General features: G+C 32.1%; 1 protein-coding gene across 7 annotated transcripts; it reads left to right on the forward strand.

Moving 5' to 3' along the window:
• Positions 1–772: 772 nt before the first annotated feature.
• On the forward strand, positions 773–25,336 carry LOC106768128 (calcium-transporting ATPase 8, plasma membrane-type). Of its 7 annotated transcripts, none has more exons than XM_014653090.2 (36): positions 773–939; positions 5,348–5,583; positions 7,279–7,377; positions 7,943–8,118; positions 10,769–10,885; positions 10,968–11,004; positions 12,089–12,204; positions 12,295–12,426; positions 12,513–12,602; positions 13,632–13,701; positions 13,864–13,934; positions 14,031–14,114; positions 14,202–14,279; positions 14,360–14,431; positions 15,088–15,171; positions 15,249–15,331; positions 15,741–15,849; positions 15,975–16,030; positions 16,337–16,379; positions 16,459–16,542; positions 16,853–16,987; positions 17,085–17,150; positions 17,235–17,333; positions 17,454–17,576; positions 17,850–18,017; positions 18,775–18,834; positions 19,394–19,558; positions 19,636–19,752; positions 19,981–20,079; positions 20,331–20,468; positions 20,562–20,662; positions 21,033–21,078; positions 21,256–21,390; positions 24,057–24,164; positions 24,594–24,685; positions 24,941–25,336. In XM_014653090.2, the coding sequence occupies exons 4-36, from the start codon at positions 7,954–7,956 to the stop codon at positions 25,059–25,061; spliced, it is 3,264 nt and encodes a 1,087-aa protein (XP_014508576.1). In that variant the 5' UTR covers positions 773–939; positions 5,348–5,583; positions 7,279–7,377; positions 7,943–7,953; the 3' UTR covers positions 25,062–25,336. The 7 variants fall into 7 exon arrangements, with proteins under 7 accessions (XP_014508576.1, XP_014508578.1, XP_014508577.1 ...); XM_014653092.2 differs by having other exon boundaries at positions 7,287–7,377; XM_014653091.2 differs by having other exon boundaries at positions 5,471–5,583.
• The last annotated feature ends 11 nt before the right edge of the window (positions 25,337–25,347 follow it).

Here is a 25,347-nt window from a genome sequence, read left to right on the forward strand (position 1 = left end):
CTTAATTTGAGTTAGTTTATGCCTTGGTCGACTTAAGTCATCTTTAAGAGAGGTTGAAGTAAGGCAATCCAGACCCAAGTTTAGTTAAGTGAACTAAATTCAAGTAAGTATGAGCCAACTTGAGTTTAAGTTTATCCGAATTTAGATTGAACCAAGTTAATCCAAGACTAAGATTGAACTTAGTTGATTCAAGTCTACTATGTCCAATATAAAAATAATCAACTTGAATCCATATTTAGTAAGATTAACTCAACTTGTGTCTAATAGACCAAATTGTCAAGGGTATTTGATCAATTTGATTGAATTAAATATAATTAACAAAATAAATTTAACTTAATATAAAGTAAATTAAAAAAATACAAAAATAATTAAATTAAATTAAAATAAATTTAAATTACAAATTCAATTTAATTTATTTGATATAGAATTTTGAAAAACTAAATCGATTCACACCTTTCTTAATTTTGAGAAGAGAGAAATGATTCTCAAACAAAAAAAAGTTGAACCTCCTCCTGTTAGTGTTTTGTGTTTAATAGGTTTGTTCTGTTATACATAATTCTTTTTTGAACTTTTTCAATTTTTTAAAAACTTTTTCTAAAAACTAAGAAATTTATGGTACAAATAGTTTATGATATTACTGGTGGAATGAATTATTGCACGAACATATAGAAGCATAAAAATAAGAAAAATAAAAAATAGACTAGCCATATAGACCCCACTTAAATTTCCAAGAAGTTTCGTTTAAAATGTCTGTGAAGGGAAGTGTAGTATATTTATTGCGAAGATGCTGCAGTGCTTAAAACTTCAAGATGATTCCAAAGAATAAGCAGATTCAAAACTTGGGGTGAGAGCAGAGAGAATATTGCGTTTTCTTCGTCACTTTCATCCATCCATCCATCCATCCATCTATCCCTTTTCCTTTTTTCTGCTGCACTGAAGGTATGATGCCTACTATTCCATTCCATTCATTCATCGTATATATATATATATATATATATATATATATATATATATATATATACACAATATTTATATATATACTACATGTGCTGTTTACTCACCACTTTTAATCCCTTAATTAGGGTTCAAGACAAGTACTTAGCTTTATAATTATAATAATGATAGTAATTACTTTTATAAATTAAATCCTTCTATATCATCACGATGCTAAAGTATGCTTTCAATTCTTAGTTCTTGTTTGTTCTTTTCAGTTTGATGTGGAAGGAAAGAAAATATACTAATTAATAATTTTTCGTTGTTTGGAAGCTTCCCCCTAGTTAATGAAGTAAATAAAAAAATTAAATTAATTATTAGTCGCTTAATTTATATATAAAATTAGAATTGGTTTTTTATTTAAAACTTTGTTAATGCATAAGATACATCCTCAAGAAGAGCCAATTACATATTAAATTTTAGTTGATGTGTCTAATGATTATGCCGGATGAATTAAAGATCTGAATATGTGACTGAGATATGACTAACACGTGTAATTATTTATTTATTTATTTTTTTTTTCTTTTCTTCCTTCATTTTCTTCTACGTGACCCTCAACCCCAACCAAATTCATCTTCTTCTTCTTGACTCATGGAGAGGGTTTCTTCGTGCGAGACCATTGTTAACAGCAAGACGTGTGACCACGCGCTCCACTGTCCTCGACTGTCACCAACTAAAGAAGACATCCGGACTTCCATACTTTGCTATAATCAGGCCAAACAAATACGTAGCCAAAGATCAAACCCTAATTAATCAATGTGGTAATACCATACGAAACATAGATTAATTACAATAAAGTCTGAAATGAGTAATGTCTTGAAATTTATACTTAAAAATATCACAAAAACAAAGAAGCACGGTCTTTAAAATTCAATTGGTCCCTAAAACAGAGCAAGTGCAACGATCATGGAGCTCTGATAGGTGAAAGATTTAACATAACCTAAAGCATGGTCTTGGACAAAGACGAGACTGACGTGGAGCACGTGACCCTGAGTCTTATTGTTGACAGTGGTCTGCCACAAGAAAACTTTACTCCCATATGCCTGCGTTAAGAAGAAAAAGAGAGGTGGATGGAGTCGATGTCGCCGGTGATGTCGCCGTCGATGTGTCTATATGGATAGAGGAGATGTAGTGATGAGATCTTCTTGTTAGGTTGCTTAGAAGAAAATGAAAGAAAAAAATGTACAAAAGGAAAAATAAGAGAAAAAAAAAATTAAATTATACTTATCAACCAGGTTTAAATCTTTTAATCCATTCAGTATGACTCTTAAACACCTCAATTAAAGGTTAACTTCACTTATTCTAAAGGATAATTGATATTTTATACATTAATGAAGTATATGATCCTTTTGTATGAATTTTTCAATTTGAATGAATTTTAATTTTACATTTAAGTTTATTTACTAAAAATATAATTAAACTTATGCTTTTTATTTTTAAAATTTTACTGATTAATTAAACGTAGAACAACAGTTTTTGGGTTTAGGTATATTTTATGCATTTATCCATTAAAGTTTATATATTTATGCATTTATCCACTAAAGTTGTGCTTTGAGTTTTAAAAGGAGAAAAAAACTACCACAAGGTTAATAATAGGGAGATCTAAAAGAGGAAATTTTGATTTATAGTCTTTTAATTATATAAATTAAACGAATAATTGTTAATAGCTTTTTAATAAATATGATATACATTTATTATTAAATTTAAGAATATAAAAGCTTAGAGAAAAAGACCTATGCATGATGAGTGTTTTTTTTTTTTTAAAAAAAAAACATTTTGTCTTTATAATGTTTGTTTTGTTAAGACATCTACCAAAAACTTAAAGGGATAAAAAAAATGTAATAGAGATTAAATAGTTATTTAAATCAATTTTGAAAAATTTATACACTAACCAAAATACATTACGATTTTGTAAAGGCCATTTTGCAGCTATTCCCGCAGTTATTTTGATCTATAGTTTTAATTTTTCTAATATAATCTATACATTTTAAAAACAGATAATTTTAGCCGTGATTTTAAATTTCCAATTTTAGTTCATACATATGATAAATATACGATTTTAATAATATTATTAACTTTTACCATCTAATTGTTAACCTATGTTCTAATGTGATAAATTCACAAAAATATATAAATAAGTTAAAGTAAGTTTAAATCCCCAACATGACTTCCTACTTATTTAACCTGAATTTGGTTGATTTTTTTTTTTTTAAATGTTGGCCTTAAATAATATTTTGTTTACTTAATTCACATGTTAAATGTGTATCAACTAAGTTGAATTCAAGATGATTTAACTTGCAACAACTATTTACTATTTTATTTTTATCATTTTGTAATAATTTTTTTTATTATAATTATTCATTATTTTTAATTGTGTATGTTGATAAATTAATCTTTTTAAACACGAAAATTCAATAATATTAGAGTAATTTATATTTTAAATTTATTTGTTTGTAAAGTTATACATGTTAAACATTTTAATTTTTAATTATTATCTTTATAATAATATTTGATAAAATAAGTAAAGTTTTAAAAATATTATAAAATAATATCTCAAGTAAATTCATATATTGAAATAAATATGTAAAATAGTTTAGAGTAATAAAGCATGGATTAATTCATTAACCCACATCAACTTATAATGAGTCAAAAGGATTATGAAATTTTTGATTCACAATTTTTTTTTTTGTAATAATGAAGTATGTGATCGGATTCTCACTTTGACACACCTATTGTCTGATGTTAATAATTTTTCCCTTAAATGAATTTCTTCAATGCAAAAAAAAAATAATTCTAAAATGAATTCCTTTGATACAACAAAGAAGAAGCATAAAATAAAGTGATATTACAATTATCCACTTAAAATGGCTAATTAGATTCACAGGTAAAAAAAAATGGTGAAAATTAAATTGTAAGCTAATAATAAAATTATATTTTTATAATTTTACGTGTTGTCTACCTACTAAACTAAAAAAAAGAAAAAAAATCAAAGGCATAATTCTCTTAACTTTTTGTGGCCATACTAAACAATATTTATAACGTATAATCATCTTAATGGTAGCAGGAATAGATCACTTGCCCCGATAAAGAATATGATTAGATTTATTTTAATCTTCTTTCTGTTACCGGAAAAATTTCTTTTAACAATACTTTTTTAACAACTTTTTGACAATGATTAATTCGTTTTAATAAATATAAATTCAAATAAATCAATAAAATGATAAAACGTGTCTTGTTGTCAAAAAAATTGTCAAAAAATATTGTCAAAATATCTTTGTCCTTCAAATTATATTATGTTAACCCAACAACTTTTAGATAAAAGTTAAACTGAGAGAATAACATTTTATAAAGATAGAACTTTCAAAAAGAATAAAAAATAAAGTTTATAGTTTTTTTTTTCTATAAATTTTCTTTCATTTATTCTTTTAAAATTTATATTTATTAAAATTTCACATCTTTAATTTTAAATGGAGAAATTATTTTAAAACATAAATATCTTATATTTATAACTTTTTATAAGTATGGTCTGGTTTAGAATTTGTTTGTTATAGTTTTGTTTTTAAAATATATTTCAAAAGGTAAAAGGGAAAAAAGATATATAAATTGTTTTAAGTCTCTGCTTTTAAAAGATGTGAGATTATTGAAAGTAATAAGAATTTTATTCTTCCATCGAAGTTTAAGAAAAATCTTAAGTGATGTGACATTATTAAATGTGGTAGAAATATTTTAAAAATTTATTTATTTAATATGGGTATTTTAAAAATTTAGTTAGTAATATTTTTTAGGATTAAATATGTTTTTTATCTCTTAATTTTAAATGAAAATTGGATCTAATCTTTCTTTAAAACTTTGGTCTAATTTAGTCTTCAAACTTTAAAAATATATGAATTTAGTCCTTTTAACTAAATTTGGTTAGATTTATTTGATGTTTCAAGTACGTCTTATAATAGTATTTAGGTTGTTTACATTGATACATTTTTGTATCAATGTTAATTGAGAAACGCGTTTGAAACCTCAAATAAAATGAACAAAATTTGATTAAAAAAATTAAATCAATACATTTTTAAAATTGGGAGACTAAATTAGGCCAAAATTTTAAAGAGGAATTAATTTCAATTTTTAAGTGAAATTTAAGGGACCAAAAACATATTTAACCATATTTTTTAACCAATAACATGCTTGAACACTCTCAAACAACTAAAATATGAACATTAAGTCATATGAAAAAAAAAGAGAATTTTTCTTGATCCTATGAGAGCATTTTTTGTTTTCCCAGAAGGACAAGGCATGTTCGGGCCCATTAAGTCATACGTACTTTAGTACCTTTCTTGATCCTATAAACATTTTTTTTCAGAGTAATGGAAGTTTCAAGGAAAGAACGATATAAAATTTGCACTCTGCAACCCCATTCTTCAAATACTTCTACCCTGGTGAAATGAATACAAACTCTGATAGTAGCTAACATTCTTTGCTGAAGATAAACTTAAGGTGTTCATTTGTGAAGAGAAGATATGATATCTTGTAAGGAGTTGCAGATTTCTTCTGACTGCAAATGATGTGAGCACACTGCTCCAGCATCATTCTGTAAAGGTAATAATCTCTCTTAAACAATCTTTTACTTCTTATCTGTCTCTTAAACAATCTATCTTTTAGTTCAACTTTTTATTTATGAAAGATCGACTATTGCAATTTCAAGTTTCATCCAACTAAAATGATTGCCTTTTTTTGTTTTTGGAGAGACAATGCCACGGGAAATAAGGAATCTTTTGTTTGTTTCTTCTATGTATTGAAGTGTTTGGCTTAATTAACAAAATAGGTGCTTAATTAAAATGTATTATATTAATTATTTAATGGTGAATAATTTGAAAAAATTTAATAAATTATAATTAAATAAAAGTTGAGATAGATACGTTAACATGAGAAATTTATGATTTCCGTGTTAGAATTTCAATTTGTGACCAGAACTTCGGCCATGATGCACGGAGACATGCTCTTCAGTTATAGTGACCGCTGGAAAAAACCTATAATCTACTTAATTAAGTACACACACATCAAAACCATTATCAGCTACCATCTTTATTCAAAAATACTTGTTATATTCAATAACTTTCTATATTATAATAATAATAAAAAATCGGCTAAAATATCAATATAATATTAAGATAATAAATACAATTTTACTTTCCAATATAATGTTTTTTCTTTCCTTCATTTTTAATTGTTTTTGAAACTTTACAAACAAAAACGAGAATAAGTTTATTTATTTTTTTAATTGTTTTCTCGACCAGTCATTGAAACTTATTTTTTATTTCTTTTTTCAAATTTATTCTTAAAAGCAGTTTTTGAAAATTAATCACTGAGATTGTTTTTAAAAAGTAAAAAGAAAACTAAATGAATCCGAAATTGAAGTCTTTTAACCTTCAAATTATTCTAGGCGCGTTCAACAAGATTTGCATAGCTGTGTCACAGAAAAAGAAGAATGCAAGAGCGTATTTTATTGCTTGCCAGCAGTGTCTAAGTATATAAGCGTAAGCGAGTTTACGGCTTGCATTATTGAAAGTTTGTTTGTGTGCGATTTGACTGAATCAACCGAGAAGTGCAAACACAGAGAGTAACGTTCCATTGAATATTTTATGACGGTACTGTTCGTATTATTCACATGCCATTGTTTATTTCCACGCCTGAACTCTGAAGCATCCAATCTCACGAATTGCATTAGTGAGTGCTCACTTGTCGCTTTTGATTTGTGCCACAAGTTAGTTATTCGTCTCTTTCAACCATTATTTACTTCTGCTTCCTGCATCATATCTCAAAACTTACTTTGCATTAACTAAGCATATTCAGTTTATTTGTCATTGTCGTTTCCTAAAGTGAAGGTTCTGATTTGTCGTGAAAAAAGAGGTTCTGATTCTCGTGCTGTTGTGGCTATTAAATGGACTGAATCAAACCGAACCACTTTCCACTACAGGAAATGTTGCGTTTATCAACTGATGACACGAAAAAGCTCTATTAGGAATTGGAAAAAAGGCTGATTCAACAATCTTGGAAATGAGAAAACAAAAAGTTAAAGAGAATATAATTTAGGCGCGTAAACTGTATACTGCACTTAAATCGTGAAACGAAATTTCCTCGAAAGAGGGGAACGATGCGTATATATTCTATTAATGAGGATTCTTTTGCATGAGGTGGAAATCTCGTGAACGGAAATGGAAATTAATTTTATTGTTGTTTTAAATGCTGTTGCGTTATTTATTCGTATAACAGTGTTCGTTTCCTTCTCTGAAGGGTTTCAGGTTACATAGGAAGAGATAGAGGAAGACGAAGACGAAGAGGAGAATACCGCTCTCAGCATCAGACTACTAATATAGTCTCTTTACTTTCCCAGTAAGTCCACGGGCTACTATGCTTATTGCTACACAAGAAAGTGATACTCATTATGCACTATATAAGCCTAATGTAATGGTGCGTATATAATAGAGAGAGAGGTTTTAGGGGTTTAATTTTCTAGAGATATGTGTTTTACTGTGCAATTGAAAGTGATTGGTTTGGATTTAGGGATCAGTGATAAGTGAACTGTGACTTTGAATAATAATGAAACGACAAATCAGTTGAAATTTGAAGGGTGGAGATTTGAACTGCTTTCTTTTCTTTTGTCGAACATGCTTTGGATTGCGGTGCTTAATTCCGAAGTAGAAAAACTGAATTTAGGTTTTCTTTTGATACGGTGAGGTTTGTTCCGAGAGTGGAGGTAGAGATGTTAATAAAAACGGTTATTAATATTTTAACAACTTTTTTTTAAAATAATTTTTTGAATTTATTCTTTAAAAAATATTTGAAAAAAGTTGTAAAAAAAAAAAAAAGTTGTTGAAAATTCTTTTTCTTTAATGGAATACTGTGAAGTAGTGGTAAGGGATACTAGGTAGTGACAGTGTCATCTTTCCTGCGACAGTTTTCGGAAACATGAGCTTCTCCAAGGGTTATCCTGGCAGCCAGACGCCGGGTGATATTGAGGCCGGGTCTCCCACTGGATGCTCTGATGATTTTGATGATGGAGACTTTTCTGCTGATCCATTTGATGTTACCAGAACAAAGAATGCTCCGGTTCAACGCCTCAGGCGCTGGAGGGTATGTGTCAACATTATTTCTAATTCACTCTATTGCTGTTACTATCTTATGTCATATTATTTTCAATAATACGTCTAATACATTTTGTCTGTTTTGAATTTGTACTGAATACATATATTATTCCCCATGGGCATGTATTGCTATTTCAATGAAGCTGGTTAAAACTATTTGCGGTTTTGACCTGTCCAATAATCTTGTAGGGGTTGGGCATTTGTTGGTTTTCCTAGAATGCTATCGATGTCTTGTCTTCTGGGATTTTGGGTGCCGTCCCCGTACATGGGTGGGGAGGGATTCGCTTGTTGAGCCAATATATTTTGCCAAACTTTACTTTGAACATATTTGGTTCAATTTCCCTACAAACACTTTTGGGAAATGAAAATTAGAAAAAAGGATGAAATAAACTTCTCCATAAACAAAAGTTAATTTACGTATGAATTAAAAATCATCATATAGAAAAAGTAACATGGAAGATTTTTTGCAGATTTGCCTAAGCATGAGTTATTTTAGTTTCTAGAGAAACTCGTTTCATTTTTAATTCTTATTTTTCTCCTTTAGAAGTGCTTATTATTATTATTTTTTTCAAACAAACTCTATATGACGCAAACATAAAGAGATATAGGGAGGGAGAGAGAGTGCTTTCTATCATTTTAATAGTCAACAAAATCGAAATTAAGATCCGCAGAAGGGGAATGAATTCTCTTAGTCAGTTATTTCATGTGTTAGGGCCATGTGAAGAGAGAGAGAGAAAGACATGGAGAAAATAGTGCCTCATCTGGGGTGGTGTTTAGGGTCTCTTGAACTCACATGAGAATATCCATTCCTTAAAGGAAGTGAGATCAGGGGCTAGGGGACTGGATTGACAGTATGGTTTCTAGAAGACATGTTTGAAAAGATAAGTGGATAGTAAATGCCTCAAAAAATACCAAGTTCATGTGCTGACTGAGTGTTTTTTGCAATATAAATTTGAATCTTATTTCATTTAAAGGTCTATATGGAAAAATTTCCCCTGCTAATACAATATTTTAGCATTCATGCACCTACCTGTACTCATTGACGCAAATATTTGAACATGACCATTTTAGCATCAGTACTCAAATGCTGTCAAACCGGAGTAACTGTTCTGTTGTGGGCTTTAGGACAAGTTTATACAACCTGTTTCTTATAGATATACCCGTTTATTTAGAGGTCCAAAATTATAGAATTTTGAATTATGAGACTAAACAAGGTTCTTTCTATGGAGCGGAGGGATAAAAATGTACAGTATTAGTATAAAAACAAGGAGCTGATTGAATTTTTGTTGCCAAAGAATCAACATTTCTAACAACAGGCCTTTAGTGGATTATTGGATTATTGAAGACAACACAGTACACATTCCAATTAGCACAGTTTTGGGATCTTCAGTATTGTTTTGAACATCTTGTGAATCTCTTCCAAAACACTGTTTTCCAAAGCGTGCCATTGGAAGTATTACTTTGAATACCTTTCTGTACTTGCAAATAACATATTTGAGGTATTGTCAGGACTACCAGCGGCAGTTCAGGATTCTTAGTATCTATAAACAGCAACATCAAAAAGCTCAGTTCTTAATCTTTCTAGAGAACCTCGGTAGTGAGGGTTTAACCCCACCTCATAAGTTTGGAAAAAGTACTTGAGAGGCAGAAAGGCCTGCTTTGAGTCTTTGATTTGTGCATGAACGCCAGCTGTGTTTGGTAGCACAATATTTTGATTGAAGATTATATTGCGTCCATTTCAAATTTTTATCAACAACCACTGATATGTATGGAGGGAGTCAAAGAGGGAGGACATATTTGTGTAATTATTTAGACAGTTATGGTTGAAGACAAATTGGATCCATTGTTTGCTGGTCGCTAGATAGTGAGAACAATAGTCAATTTGGAAGCTACATTGGGATCAGTCCTTATGTTTCTTGTAAAGGTTATCGAAGGATAAAGTGCTTATGCCCTTATTGGGAGATCCAGTCTGAAAATTTTGGTTTAAATCATTTTGATCTGAAATGCCTTCCTTGTGTTTCCCAAATTCTAATTTTTTCTTAGGTGGACAGTTTAAGAAGACTTGGATTAGATTTAGGGTTTTGAAATTCTGTTAGGGTAATAAATTTGGACTCCAAAAGACTAATGCAAATTGCTGGGTTTCTATATTTTGTCCATTGCAAAATATAGATGGATAAATATAACTTTTATTCATGGGACAAAAGCACGGTGATATTTAATGAAATATTTATAGTTATTTTCAATTCTTCTGGCATTGGAAATTTTCAGATGTTGCAGGAGGTAAAGAAATCATTCAATTAATAGAAGGGTTTAACATTTTCAAGCGGGAAAAAAGTTCTGTTTGTGACAAGATAATAAGTACTCAGTTCTGGTAGTGTAGACGTGATAGACACTTAATGATTGTCTTTGTCATGCTGGTTTGAACATTCAAGATATATTTTATTTACAATGGCTCAAGACAAAATACAGCCCATTTTCTTGATCTTGCACCAGGGACTTGATGCCACCTTTGTTCACTATTTCTGCAGTTTTAGAGTTCTATTTTATAATAACTGTGTTAGCATCATGCATTTAATTTTTACCTTTGGGACAGAATGTTTTGTTCAATGATGGGACGAATAATTCCTTTGGTGTTTCAGCAAGCAGCACTGGTGCTCAATGCTTCTCGTCGATTTCGTTACACCTTGGACTTAAAGAAAGAAGAAGAAAAGAAGAGAGTATTAAGAATTGTTATAGTGCATACACGGGCCATTCAAGTTCGATTCTTCAATTGACTTTCTTTATTATTTCTCATGTTACATGTGTTAAGTATACTAATAAACTAATTTACTTTATTAGGCTGCATATCGATTCAAGGAAGCTGGGCAATTGAATGGTGAGTCACTAGATTGTTTTCACTATTATGTGTAAAAATTGTAGAACACTAGTAATTCATAGTAGTTTTCCAATTTAGAATTTACTGTCTCCTATATTGTTAGAAACACTTTTGTTGTAAATATATTTCATTCTTGTTCTGCAATTTATAAAATTTTCTCTCAGTGTTTTTTACTTATCTTGTGTATCATTTTCTTTGATTTCTTGTTCTGCTAATATACATCTGAGATCTGTATTCAGTCTGTTTGGCCATGTAGGTTACCTTTTCTAGTAGTTTGTGAACAAAATCAATAGGGTTTGTACCTTTGTACTACTTTTTCTCATAAATAACGGTTGCTTTAGTGTGGTGTACTATCACCTGATTAGCTGCATAATGGTATGGAAAAGGTCTGAAATAATATGTGCCTGGTATGACTGGTCTCCCTTGATAAGCCCTTCTAACGTTAATGACCTAATATTCATGCGAGTTGTTACATGTGTCTGAAAAACCTTTAGCTTAGAAGTCAAGTACTGAAATATTTTTGACATGTGGTTTTAACCAATAATCATTCTAAGTATTGTGTCTGACATTTTGTTTAATGTGAACCAATTATCCTCTTAGCAGATCAACTTCATTTAGCATGTCAATTGTAGTTTTATGACTTGTCCACTCCCTTTTATATTGTTTTGTTGCTATACATTATTTGCATGTTAGTTTTAAGCATAGGTAATGTTTAAAAATTATTATTACAGACATTTGTAATGGTCTTACCAATTTATGATTATAAAAAGTGTGTATTATTACCTTAGTTCTAAATTGTTTGCATGATATATCCAATTATTTTTTGTGATTATCAAGCCTTGAACATACTTATCATTTGGAGATTCTAGTGCTATCCTATTTCACAGTGATAAAAGGTGTTTATAATATTATCTTAATTCTAAACTTAAATACCAAATTTGAAAATGCTTTTGATGTGCTGCTGGTGCTTGATGCTCCCTAGATCTTTGCTAAATCATTTTTACAGTGAGTTTACCCTTGGTATACTAAAATTGTAGACACTATTTTCTTTCCAATATCAATGCTCGGTGCTTTTAACTGCCAGGGCTTGGAACTATAAAACCTCATTTGAACTCCACCGGAGAATTTTCAATTGGACAAGAACAACTTTCTTCAATTTCAAGGGACCGAGACACTGCTACTCTGCGGGAATGTGAAGGGGTAAGTGTAATAAGAATGATTTTCTTATATATGTAATTATATTGATTAGAGTCATCAAATTCACTTGATTCTTCTGAATCACTTTATAAGGTTGTAGGGTTATCAAATTTATTGAAAACCAATTTAGAGAAGGGAATTCGAGGTGATGATACTGACTTGTTAATACGGAGGAATGCATTTGGTTCCAACAATTACCCTCGAGAGTCTGGAAGAAATTTTTTGGTAAATTTTGTGCACATTAATCATTTGATAACACCTCTTTTTATTGGAGGGTTGTTGTACTGATGTTGTTGTTTTTGTTGCCTTAGTCGTTTATGTGGGATGCTTGCAAGGATTTGACCTTGATTATTCTAATGGTAGCTGCAATGGCTTCATTAGCACTGGGGATAAAATCTGAGGTGAGATTGGTTGAGAAAGTTGATATGATCTTGACGGGGCTGATGTAATTTTGGTTTCCTTTGTAATTTTTATTTTGTTTTTTTTTTTTTATTAAGTGGTTGAAAGGTCACGTGAGGAGGATGTGAAATTTAAAGGACATACATGTAATGCAATGAGGGAGATTTTGAATTCTGAAATAAATTAAGTTTTTCCTTTTTTAGAATTTATGGAGTTCTGAGTACCCATATTTGATCTTATTAGGGTAACTTGCAGCGTTCGACTCCATGACTAATTACTCACCTTGTCATCTTTCTTGAGTGTGATAGTCAATAACTTTCTCCAAATTGAATATAAGAATGATTCTCCTTCTGTTTTCTCATCAATATTTACCTTATTGTAATCTTTTATCTTGCCATGTGACCATTCAACCACTTAATTAATAACATAATAAAAATAACAAAGAGATCCTAAAATTATATTGAACCCTTCAAGATCATATCAAAAGTTGTGAAACAATTCTGTGCTTTTATGTGATGATAAAGTTTTAGTAGTTTGTCCTTTTAGGTAGACTAGACAGTCTGATTCCAAACTTACTGTTTTTCATTAAAAAAATGCATGGAATTATTAATGTCCTGTACTATCAGTCTGATTCCTGCCTTCATTAATTCAGCCTACTAACAAAAATTAATCCTCCCACTGGGTGCTGTCATATTGCCCATTTCATTGTAATTCTTCCTTTTTGGTATTCTTTGATAGTGTTAGTTGCATGCTTGATAGTTTTCATTTCCTTTTTGTTCAATATATTGATTTCTGGTGTACAAACTTTATGTTAGCTTAGTAGCTCTTATGCTAGTACCATGATATCGTCTATATGCCAGGCTCATCTGCTTTTTATTTGATTACTGTATTGTTGTGTCAACAACAAATTCTTTTGACCTTTAGTGTTCCTTTCTTTATTTCTCATTTCATTCATTCCTTCATAATTCGGTATTACTAGTATTTTTCTGTTAATGAAGAATTACGTTCATCTTCAGAATTAATTGTTTCAGGGTATCCAGGAAGGATGGTATGATGGGGGAAGCATTGCTTTTGCAGTTATTCTTGTTATTCTTGTTACAGGTATTGAGATTCTGCTTCTGAATTTTCCATTTTATATAAATGCATTTGCTGTAGACATAAGTCCATTATCAACTTTGTCATTTGTTATGGTTGTTTATCATAATAGCTATAATATTCCCTTTGATGTGCAAAATATCCTTGTTTGTTTCTCCTCTTTTGTAGCTATAAGTGATTATAAGCAGTCTCTTCAGTTTCAAGATCTAAATGAGCACAAGAGAAACATTCATTTGGAGGTATATTTCTGGCATAGACATACTTTATTATTATTACTATTGTGATCATAAATATCATATATCTTTAAATTTGGGTTTTGATTTGTTCTTGAAAAGGTCATTCGAGATGGTAGAAGAGTTGAGATCTCCATATATGATGTTGTTGTTGGTGATGTTATACCCCTTAACATTGGTGACCAGGTATTTCTTTTCCCATTTTTGCATAATCTCACACCTAACCTAATAGTTTCATTTCTTGTTATTTAGTTCTTAACTGATCTTTTCTAGGTCCCCGCTGATGGAGTTTTGATCTCTGGTCACTCTCTTGCAATTGATGAATCAAGTATGACCGGGGAGAGCAAAATTGTCAGTGTTTATTTCTATCTTGTGGAGAATAAGTTTAGTTACTGCTCACTTTTTCCTAAGTGGATAATAATTTTTTTCAGGTNGAAAAAAATTCTAATGATCCTTTTCTGATTTCTGGATGTAAAGTTGCAGATGGCAATGGAACTATGCTGGTAAACTTTGGACTTTCGTTTTCCCTTCTATATTTTGCAATTGTCCTGTCTTGATTTTATTTACAAAAGTAAGGAGTCTCCAAAGTGTCGTTGATATAATTAATATATAACCAAAAAGTGGTCCTTAGATGGGAATTGTCCCCAAGGGCCCAAAAACATTTGAAGCACCATTTTGGTCTTTGAAAGGTTTGAGGTGGACCTACCAGTCCTTGAAAAAATGAAAAATGGATGATTTTTTATTTATTTTTTACATCAATTTAATTGCTGAAAAGAACAAAGTTGATTGTCATTTTCATGTTTTAAGGTTCCATAATTACTTCAAATTTTTCATAAAATAAAATGGTGTTTAACCAAAATGGTAGAAGCTTTTCCTAGTTGGATCTATANGTAAATTTTTCATTTTTCTTTTTCTGGAGAAGTCACTCTGAAATGGTGTCAATTGTTCATCTAGTGCATACTGGTCAGGAAGGAAGAGATTCTAACCTCTATTTATTTTTGAAAACAACAGACAGAGGGAAATTAGATTGGTGAAACATGGATTAAATTGTAGTGCAATTCTTTTAATAATTGATTTATTTTTTTTTAGTTTCAGTCATCTATTTTTTTCATTAACGATTTTTCTATTTTTCTTTTTGTTGGTTGCTTTCCTTCCTCAGGTAACGGCTGTTGGTATTAATACTGAATGGGGGCTTCTGATGGCTAGCATTTCAGAAGACAATGGTGAAGAAACACCTTTGCAGGTCCCTTTTTTACATGCAGTTTGTTTTTAGTTCCTGCTTCCAATATTATGTTTACCTATATAAAGTTCTCAATGTAGGTACGCTTAAATGGTGTCGCTACCTTAATTGGTATTGTTGGACTCTCTGTGGCTGTTATCGTTCTGATAGTGCTACTGGCCAGGTTTCTATATGTTCTTTTCTATGATCTAAATGTGATTTAGTTTAAATTGATTTTCTTTAAGGCTGACCCTTTATCNAATAAACCTCTGGTTTTTATTTTGTTGTTAACATTGTTGGAATTTCAAATTAATCTACTAAAAATTTCAATGTCTGTCTTCTTCTCTTGTAACTCATTTGGATAAATGTCAAAGTTTGGAAGTACNGGAAATTTTCTATTTATTGAGTTAATTATTAAAATTTATTATTTTCTATTGAAAGTTATAGCATNTTAAACTGTCGACTGTGAAAGGGAAGGGCTATTTGCCAAACGGTAAANGTTGAAGTGGATAATTTGCACTTTATCGAAGTTTTATTTTTTAAACTTTTTTATATTTTTTACATGTCCCTGAAATGGCAACATGCAANCACAGGTATTTCTCTGGGCATACTCGAAACCCAGATGGAAGTGTTCAATTTATAGCGGGCAAAACCAAATTTGGNGATGCTATTGATGGAGTGATCAAGATATTCACTGTTGCGGTATGAGCATTTAGAATTACTAAAATGGATGATCGTGTGTGATCCATTTATAGATAAATATCGCATCCTTTCACAGAATTTAATGTTGATAACTATAAGGTGANTGTAATGTGTTGAATATGTAGGTCACCATTGTAGTGGTTGCAGTGCCTGAAGGGTTACCTTTAGCCGTTACCTTAACGTAAGTTTCATAAATTTTNTCTCATTTTACCTACTTTTGATGGATATGATTTAAAGTACTTTAATTTGATTATAGATTTTATCCTTATTTCTTTAAATTATTGTGCCAAATATTGGTCCAATGTAGATTTTCTGTTGTTTAATCTGATATTTTTCTGTCTTATGGTTTTTTAATTTTAANTTAAATATTATTTTCTTATCATTATATGATGCTTTCATTATCTCCATTCTATCCATTTTACATTTTCAATGTGTGCTCTTTCGTATTTCAATGAGGTGTTACTCTTTCTCATCAACTATTTTACAGACTTGCCTACTCAATGAAAAAAATGATGGCGGATAAAGCTTTGGTATGCCAATTTTTGTTTGTGCNATTGAATTNNAGTATCTATTTGAAAATGTTGTATAATATAACTCATTGATTTGCAGGTGAGGAGGCTCTCTGCCTGTGAGACAATGGGGTCGGCCACAACCATCTGCAGTGATAAGACTGGAACATTGACTATGAATCAAGTTAGTTGTTATTCAGTGTTTNAACCTTTTTTATAATATTGTTCTAAGTAAATTATACTTGCTGGAGAGTACTTGTTGCAATATTTTAATTCTATCGTGGCNTATCTGTTTCCCAGTTTATGTCAAGTAGGAAACACAGCAACATTTAAGATTAGGGGTTAAGAATAAATTTAACGAACAAGAATATAAACTATGGTGTGTGTGAAGGTNGACCAGTGGCTATATATTTTGGGTGAATATTTCGAAGTAGTTTATGATGAAAATAATGATATGTCCAGCAAATTTTAATTTCACCAAATTTCTGAGATAGATGACTGTGGTTGAGGCTTGCATTGGTGGGAAGATAACTCCTCATCATACACCAGACCAGTTGTCTGGTATGCTACGCTCTTTGCTGTTTGAAGGTGTTGTGCAGAACACTAATGGAAGTGTTTATGTCCCTGAGGTATGATAAAGAGGTTTTACTTTGTTCAGTTGCCCTCCAATAATAATTTCATAACTGACTGGTTCTACTAATTTTTGAATAATTCTATTTGTGATAGAGTGGTAATGATATTGAGATTTCTGGATCACCAACCGAAAGGGCAATATTAGAGTGGGGAATTAAGGTCAGTTTTGAAACTTTAAATTTGGACTTCATTTTAATGAGGGTTATGCAATTATATCTAGTTAACTCTTATATCAAATTTCAGCTTGGGATGCATTTTGATGATGTCAGATCACAGTCATCAACTATCCATGTCTTCCCCTTTAATTCAGACAAAAAGCGAGGAGGAGTTGCAATACAGATGGTAATTATTTATTGGCATTTTAATTATGATGCGTACATTTTTTGCTTCTGTTCTNAACTNATATGTTATTTGGTAGCTAATATACCATATGCCGATGTTTATATGTTGTTTTNCATCCAGACCACTCCGCAGACAGACTCTGAAATCCATATACATTGGAAAGGTGCGGCTGAGATAGTCCTTGGATGCTGTAGAGGGTATATTGATGTTAATGATCAGCTGGTGGAGATGGATGAAGAGAAGGTTTGAGTAAATAATTAAATATTTAGATCCNTATTTAAGCAAAGGCATTGGTTATTCCTCCCAATTAAATTTTTCTTTTGGAAACCTTATCTGATTACCATTTTTGTGCTAAGTTTTCCTATTCTGTATCCAGTTTNCCCCTATCTTTTATTGTAACATACACTGATGAAACGACAGCTGGTACAACTATTAGACGAACTGTTGGATGCCATTTGATACTTGTTTTTGACTGATTTTGATAATGTTCTTAAGTAAAATTTTCCTGGCTCGCAGATGTCATATTTTAAAAAGGTCATTGAACATATGGCTGCTGATAGTCTACGGTGTNTTGCGATTGCATTTAGATCATTCGAAATGGAGAATGTTCCAACTGGTGAAGAACTTGCTCACTGGTCATTACCAGAGGATGATCTTTTTTTATTGGCAATTATTGGCCTGAAGGTAATATTTCCACTAGAAATTAGATTATCATGGAGTTGCGAGCCCACGAATGAGAGTGTACAGAAAGAATGAAAGAAAGAATGGAAAGGAGCTGTTATTGATATATTAAACTTAATGAACAAGGAGAAATTCTCCTTCTAGGGGTTTCCTCTTTCGCAATACAGCTACTGATCCGTTCATAAATGTTATTTTCTCAGAACGATCCTCTTCCGTTGGATTCCCCTATGTATTTTTCTTACTAACTTATGTAGCTGTCAAAACTAGATATTTTGTCTATCCTCCCCTTATTCTTCCAAGCAAAATACCCTTCGGTCATAATGCACTGTCATCTTTGTCTTGTTTCCAGTATTATAACATCCTGATTGTATTCTTGACTTCATGTTATTACTGACATTTTTTTAGTTTTGTGTTGAATGACTGTACAGCTATTATCTATCCTCCCCTTATTCTTCCAAGCAAAATACCCTTCGGTCATAATGCACTGTCATCTTTGTCTTGTTTCCTGTATTATAACATCCTGATTGTATTCTTGACTTCATGTTATTACTGACATTTTTTTTAGTTTTGTGTTGAATGACTGTACAGCTATTATCTATAATTTGCTCAATTTGTCATTCTTTATCTGGTATATCTTGTTTAGAGTCTATAGTAATTCTTAAAGGGCCTACACTTTGTTGCATGACTTCTACATGTTGATTTCTATCTTTTCAGTATTTTCTTACANTTTGTTTTATGCCAATTATGCGTTGAAATGCAGGATCCTTGTCGACCTGGGGTCAAAGATGCAGTGCAGCTTTGCCAAAAGGCTGGNGTTAAGGTATTTTGTTCCATTAAGAGGCTTAGGTCGTTGAGACATTTATAACATGTTACAGGACTCTATTTGTGCTGCTAAGTGGCCAATGTTTCACCCACTGATGACTGTTATAGAGACAATGATTTATTTTGCAAAAAATAAAATTCATTCCTCAGGATAAATTCTGCAAAAACTATTTAGTTTTTACCAAAAATAATCTATTCTAAAGGGGAGTTTGTAAGAGCTTATTTGAATAAGCTTCATAGAGAACTGTATAAAAANNANNNNTTTTTAGNTTATTTTAGCAAAGTTCACAGTCAAGCTAATGCATTAATTATTAGATAGAGGCAAAAAGATGGATTAAGATGTCTTCTGTGACTTGATTTGTTTTAATGTATAAAACCATATCGTTGCTTTTGGTATGACAAAAATGTGTTGGNCAATTTTTCTATTATAGGTTCATCTAAACTTCCCTATCCTGCAAAATCAACACTATTTAGGTTAAGAAATGGAGTATGCAAGGCGTGTGCAGTTTTCTCCTTATGGGAAGTACTAATTTGCTTGGTTGGATCTTTAATCACAGGTAAAAATGGTCACTGGTGACAATGTCAAANCTGCAAAAGCAATAGCTGTGGAATGTGGAATTCTTGGTTCAATCTCTGAAGCTACAGAGCCAATCATCATTGAAGGAAAAAGATTTCGTGCCTTGACAGATGAAGGGAGAGCACAAATTGNTGACAGCATATTGGTAGAATCCAACAACTATAACAGCCTTAGNGGTGTAACTGTTTTGTCTATAAGATTGAATGTNTATTTATGTTATAGGTTATGGGACGGTCATCTCCTAATGACAAGCTTTTGCTTGTGCAAGCATTGAGGAGGAAGGGGCATGTTGTGGCTGTAACTGGAGATGGAACAAATGATGCTCCCGCACTACATGAGGTTTGAAAGGCATTTCTTATATTTTGGGGNATATGCTTATACTTTTATCTTAGATACATGTTAAGATGATGGCAGTAATTATAGTGATACAATATATAACTGTTGCCAAAATTGTTGCTATGTCAGTTTTATATTCATATATTGTTCTGAGGCAAATTTTTGTTCAAATTATATAATCTAGCTTTTGTTTTCATAGTTGTGTTCGTAACTCTATTTTTGTATTTTTAGGCNGATATTGGTCTTTCAATGGGTATACAAGGAACAGAAGTTGCTAAAGAGAGCTCTGATATCATTATTTTGGATGACAATTTTGCTTCGGTTGTGAAGGTTAGTCCTCATTTCTTATTTGAGAGATGTTGGAAGTATTCTNACTCAATGATGCATGCTTAAGGCATCCCTCTTGAAGGATTATTTCTGGCACTAATTGAAATGCATAGTTATAATTTTTTGATGCTGTTGTGAGAGATTTTTTTAGTATTAAGGTGCATTCCACAGCCTCATTATTTCGTGTAAGCTGATTACGAATAAATGTTTGAATCATAAGTGGTACCACCTTTCAATAACTCTCGCCAATTCAGGTTGTCAAATGGGGGCGGTCTGTATATGCAAATATTCAGAAATTTATCCAGTTTCAGCTTACAGTCAATATAGCTGCACTTGCTATAAATGTTGTTGCTGCATTTTCCACAGGTGACATCCCACTAAATACAGTACAGGTTNGTTTTCTGTTTGTCACTAACTGCTTGGCGCTCCCTCATTAATTTAGGAGGCCAACCTTATGAACAAGTCCTTCCTTAATTTCTTAACAGCTTCTATGGGTAAATCTTATCATGGATACTCTTGGAGCATTGGCCTTGGCAACTGAACCACCAACTGATTCCTTAATGGATCAGCTTCCAATGGGCAGACGGTAATTTTTCTTTGTTCTTAGCATTTGTTTAGTGGAAGAAAGAAAATTAAAGATAGAACAAAGTACAAGGTCAAAGTTATATATCCTTCACAAAATACCAAAACAGCAGGGTACATATACAGTAAGTAAAAACACATTGTTGCGATAAAAGGCTTTGTGAATCACTGTGAAAATAATCACCAAAAGCTATAAAGATCCTACTGAATGCTGAATTTATCATGCGTGCATGGATTTCAAANAAATGCACTCGTGTNCAATGAATTGACCTATTGTTAAACTCCATTATNAGAAGATCAGATGTAGTGTCTTCTTTTATTTTTTTTTATGGTTTTTGTGTTATAAAATTGACAGTATCTGTTTTTCTGCACAGTGAACCGCTTGTATCAAATATTATGTGGAGGAATCTGCTGATACAGGTGAATTCTGTTTCTCATGTATTGGCANTCCTGTCGCATTGAAGCTGGCAGGGAATTTTAATTTATGTGGACCAAGCCGCAAACAACTAACTGAAGAATGCTAAAAATATAATGCACTACTTATGCCATATTATTTCTGCTGTCTCTGAATAGTCGGTAATGTTTGGAAACTTTCAGGCTATTTATCAAGTTTCTGTGTTGCTTATACTTAATTTCCAAGGTGTGAAATTACTGGGTTTGAGGAATGAACCCAACCGCCCTGCAATCAAAGTGAAGAACTCTCTGATATTCAATGCTTTTGTTTTTTGTCAAGTAAGTCCTTATCATCACCAATTAATAGGAATTTACAAAGTTCTAAGCTTCAGTGGGTGATAGCTACATTAGCTGTGTTTAATATATATCTAAGTTTTTCTTTTTCTTTTTCAAAAGTGGTGGATTGATAATATTGTTGAAACGAAGACCAGTCACTTCATTAGATTGAAATCTGCAGAAATGCTTATAACTTAATTGTAAAAAATAATTATAGATATATAGAAAATTTTTAAAATAATATTTTCCATACAAACCTAATTATAAAACAAAGTAGTTACTGTCTTTTAAAAGATGAAAATTATCGTCATTATTTTCTATCATAGATGTGATTAAGCTCTTCCTTTTACAGTCTTTATTATTCTCAAATGGCTTTCGGTGTGTTTATGGTGTATAGCACTCAATACGTCTTGAAAGAGTGTAGAGTTCATAATAGATAAGGAATTGCTTAATTTTCAATAGTTTTTAGTGGATGTGTTCACTGTAACTTTTATGTTTTGGGAGAAACACATTAATCCACGTAGCTTATGCCAATGAACGGGGGTCCAAGGCAATTTTACATGGCTTCCCCTCTGCCATAGAGTAACTCCAGTGATGCTTGATTGTTACTGGACATATTCTTGCCCTAATGACTTTTGATAGTATAGCACTCATTAAGGTGTACGTGAAGAAAGACAGAGAGGCATGGAGGGAGCAATTGTAAACACAGTGCTAAAGATGAAGAGGCGAATAAGGGATTTAGTCACTTCCGTGAATGACCTTATTAGTGATTAAAAAATATGGCACGTGAAGATTGAATGGGGTGATAGACTTACAGTGCACTAAATTAGATTACATTTAAGTGGCAAGGAGAGAACAAAATCATTTAAAAGGTGCTGTTGGAGTCACCTCAAAGAACTCCGGTAACTGTTGGGTGCGATTCAACGTCACGAGGTCATGGTTCTAGTTGAGTGTTGATCATCTTGTAATCTCATTGCTTAAGAAACAGTGGCAGCTTCGGGTTTTCCCCATGCTAGACACCGCACAATATTGGGTCGAAGTAGGAGATGAACATGGGGCCAAAAACTAGGACTTTGCACGGTGTGAGGTGCCATTGCAAGGGCTACCCATTCACAAAATCTGTATTTATTCTAGATAAATGAGGTGGATGTAGTATTGAGTATGAGAAAAATAAAGTCCAATTTCAAAGAACCCCAAAAGGAACTAACAATAATTTATTTTATTAGATCAATCCCTACTCTAGCGGGACTTAAATCTAATTAAACTGATCAAGTTATTTGATCATTCCAAGGAAAAACCCTAAAAGGCTATGTCTGTTTTGTCATTTGAAATCCTTTTGTTCAAATTTTGGAATTTTTAATGTTAATGTTCAACTTTTAGTTCTTCCTTGACATATAGGACCATTCAAATAAGAACCAATCAAACTTATAAGCATGAAGAATATCTAAATTGGAATTGAAATATATTTAGCGTTAACAAATGAGGGAAATACAAAAGAAATTGTCAACCCCTTATTCGACTACCCTAATCCCTAGAAACAAAGAACTACTCACCTATAGTGTTTATCACGAAATAACTCGTTAAAAAGTACAAGAAAAGCATTAAAAAAAGGATAGGAAGAACTTTATTTTCTAATCTCTAAATATTTTCATTTTTTGTTGGATCATCATTCACCTTGCACTCTAATATTTCCAACTTTAGTTCTTGATCTCCAAATGCAAGATGGTTAAGCACAAGACTTCTGCAAAGGATGAGGCTCCCTCTCTAAACTTAACTGTTTCTGGGCCTAATGGTTGAGAACATAGTGATTCGTGCTTAAGCCCAATGGATTTAATTTGCCTATCCTAAATAACAAAAATAGTTAATTGAACAAAAACAGTGACTAAATTCCTAGAAATCTAAATGAAAATACAAACTCCTAATCCAATGAAATTTTACCTAAAATGTTAGTTTCACGCACATCATAGGAAGCAGGACCGTGCTATAAGCTTCAAGGAACCAACAATCCTAAATTGAGTCCCTTGTTCCAGCCCTATCATATCATTTTGTGTGGATTATTATAATATTACAGTTCCATACAAATTCCCTATCTATATGATTGAAGTAATGCTGGATGAATTGGCTGGGGCTGCAACGTTTTCGAAATTGGATTTGAAAGTTGGATCTCAAAAAGTGAAGGATGAGGAATTCCAATAACAACTTCCTTGATTGACGAGGGACAGAACGAGTTCCTTGTGTGCCATTTGGACTCATGCTGCTTGCTATACTTTTCCATGCTTGATGACTGAAGCTCTAAGAACCTACTCATTAGGAAGTAAATGAGGAAAGATAAAGGGTGATGCAGAGAATTCTGTAGACAGAGTAATATAAATAAAGAGTGAATAGGATAGGGAGTTAGTTGAGGAGCTGTTGAGGGAGAGTCTAGGCCTTCGGGACCTTCATGAATGACTGGAAGCGTTCATTGACAGAAATAAAGTCTACCACATTTTCTTTCACATTTTCATGTTTCTCTCTTCAATGTTGGATTCTTTTGTTTTTATTTTCCGCTATATCCTTTTGATGCAGAAGAAGGTTATTCATACCCAATTTATTCTCACCTTATATTTATACTAAATTCTTTTTATTTTTTATTCAAATGATGACACAGAAAATGTCCTTCAAATCTGCAGGTCTTTAATGAATTTAATGCCCGAAAGCCATATAGCTTCAACATTTTCAAGGGAGTCACGAGAAACTACCTCTTTATGGGGATAGTGGTAACAACTGTCGTGCTCCAGGTTAGCAATAGATACTGATGTTACCACACAGATAGTAGGAAAATTGCAGAGAACGAAGTTCTGATTACAATGAAAATAGTAGAAAATTTAGATGTAGAAAGGTAAAAGAAAAACTCCCCGTGGAATTTTTGACAATACCTAAAATGATGGTACACCCCCTCCATTCACTTCGTATTCCCCGCTCCAGATATTGCTGCATCATTCTCTCCGATGGCCTGCTGCCCAGTGTCCTTTCTGTTTGAGACATGCATTACATTGTCGTCTACCCCATTTCCCAAGCTAGTCCTACTCCTCTCCCTTCGAGGGTATACTTTAATTGGGAGGGCATGGTGTTCAGGCATATCAGTTAGTCGTGTTAAAGTCTTCAGTTGTTTGCTTTTCTTTATGACATATTGGTAGGGCTACCATAACTAGGTTACTGTTTTGCAGATTGTCATCATTGAATTTCTTGGAAAGTTCACAAAAACAGTCAAGCTTAATTGGAAGCTGTGGCTCATTTCTGTTATTATAGCATTTATCAGGTCAGTTGGTGATCACACGTACTAGAATTCATAATGTGTCTTGCTATTTGAATATGCTGTTTTCTTCTCCGATGGGTTACCGTTGGAGATTGACTTTGATGAATGCTTGGGGGCGAGCCTTGATCGTTTTTAATACTGTTCGCATATGTACTACTCGAAAGACAATTATGCATTTATATGCCAATCCATGTTCCATGCGCGAATGCTAACTGTAATTATTCCTCTGCTCCCTCTTCACTTTTCCCATTCTCTCAGCTGGCCTCTTGCTGTGGTTGGAAAGCTGATACCGGTACCGAAAGCTCAACTCAGTAACGGTGTTCGAACATTCTTTGAAAAATTTAAGAAGACGGAATCTGAGGCGCCTCAACGGATTTAAAAACAGGCTTCTCAACAGAGTCAGATCCGGTTTGCCTTCACTCCTTCTCGTTTATTGATGGGTTTACCTACATTCTTCCGACGATGATAAGTTATATAATATTTGTACAGAGGTTTTACAGATCTAAAAAAAGTGGATTTGTTTTACACGTAGGTTCTAACCAGGGTAGGTTTGTTATATACGCAAATTTAGCTAGTCTTCATTTTTTTTGCCACCACTGTATTTTCTGTTTGACAAAGGCTGATTTATAATTTCATGTTTGAAAAGTTGATTTATATGATAGTTC

Source organism: Vigna radiata, chromosome 7, assembly GCF_000741045.1.
Source record: "Vigna radiata var. radiata cultivar VC1973A chromosome 7, Vradiata_ver6, whole genome shotgun sequence".
NCBI classification, from domain to species: domain Eukaryota; kingdom Viridiplantae; phylum Streptophyta; class Magnoliopsida; order Fabales; family Fabaceae; genus Vigna; species Vigna radiata.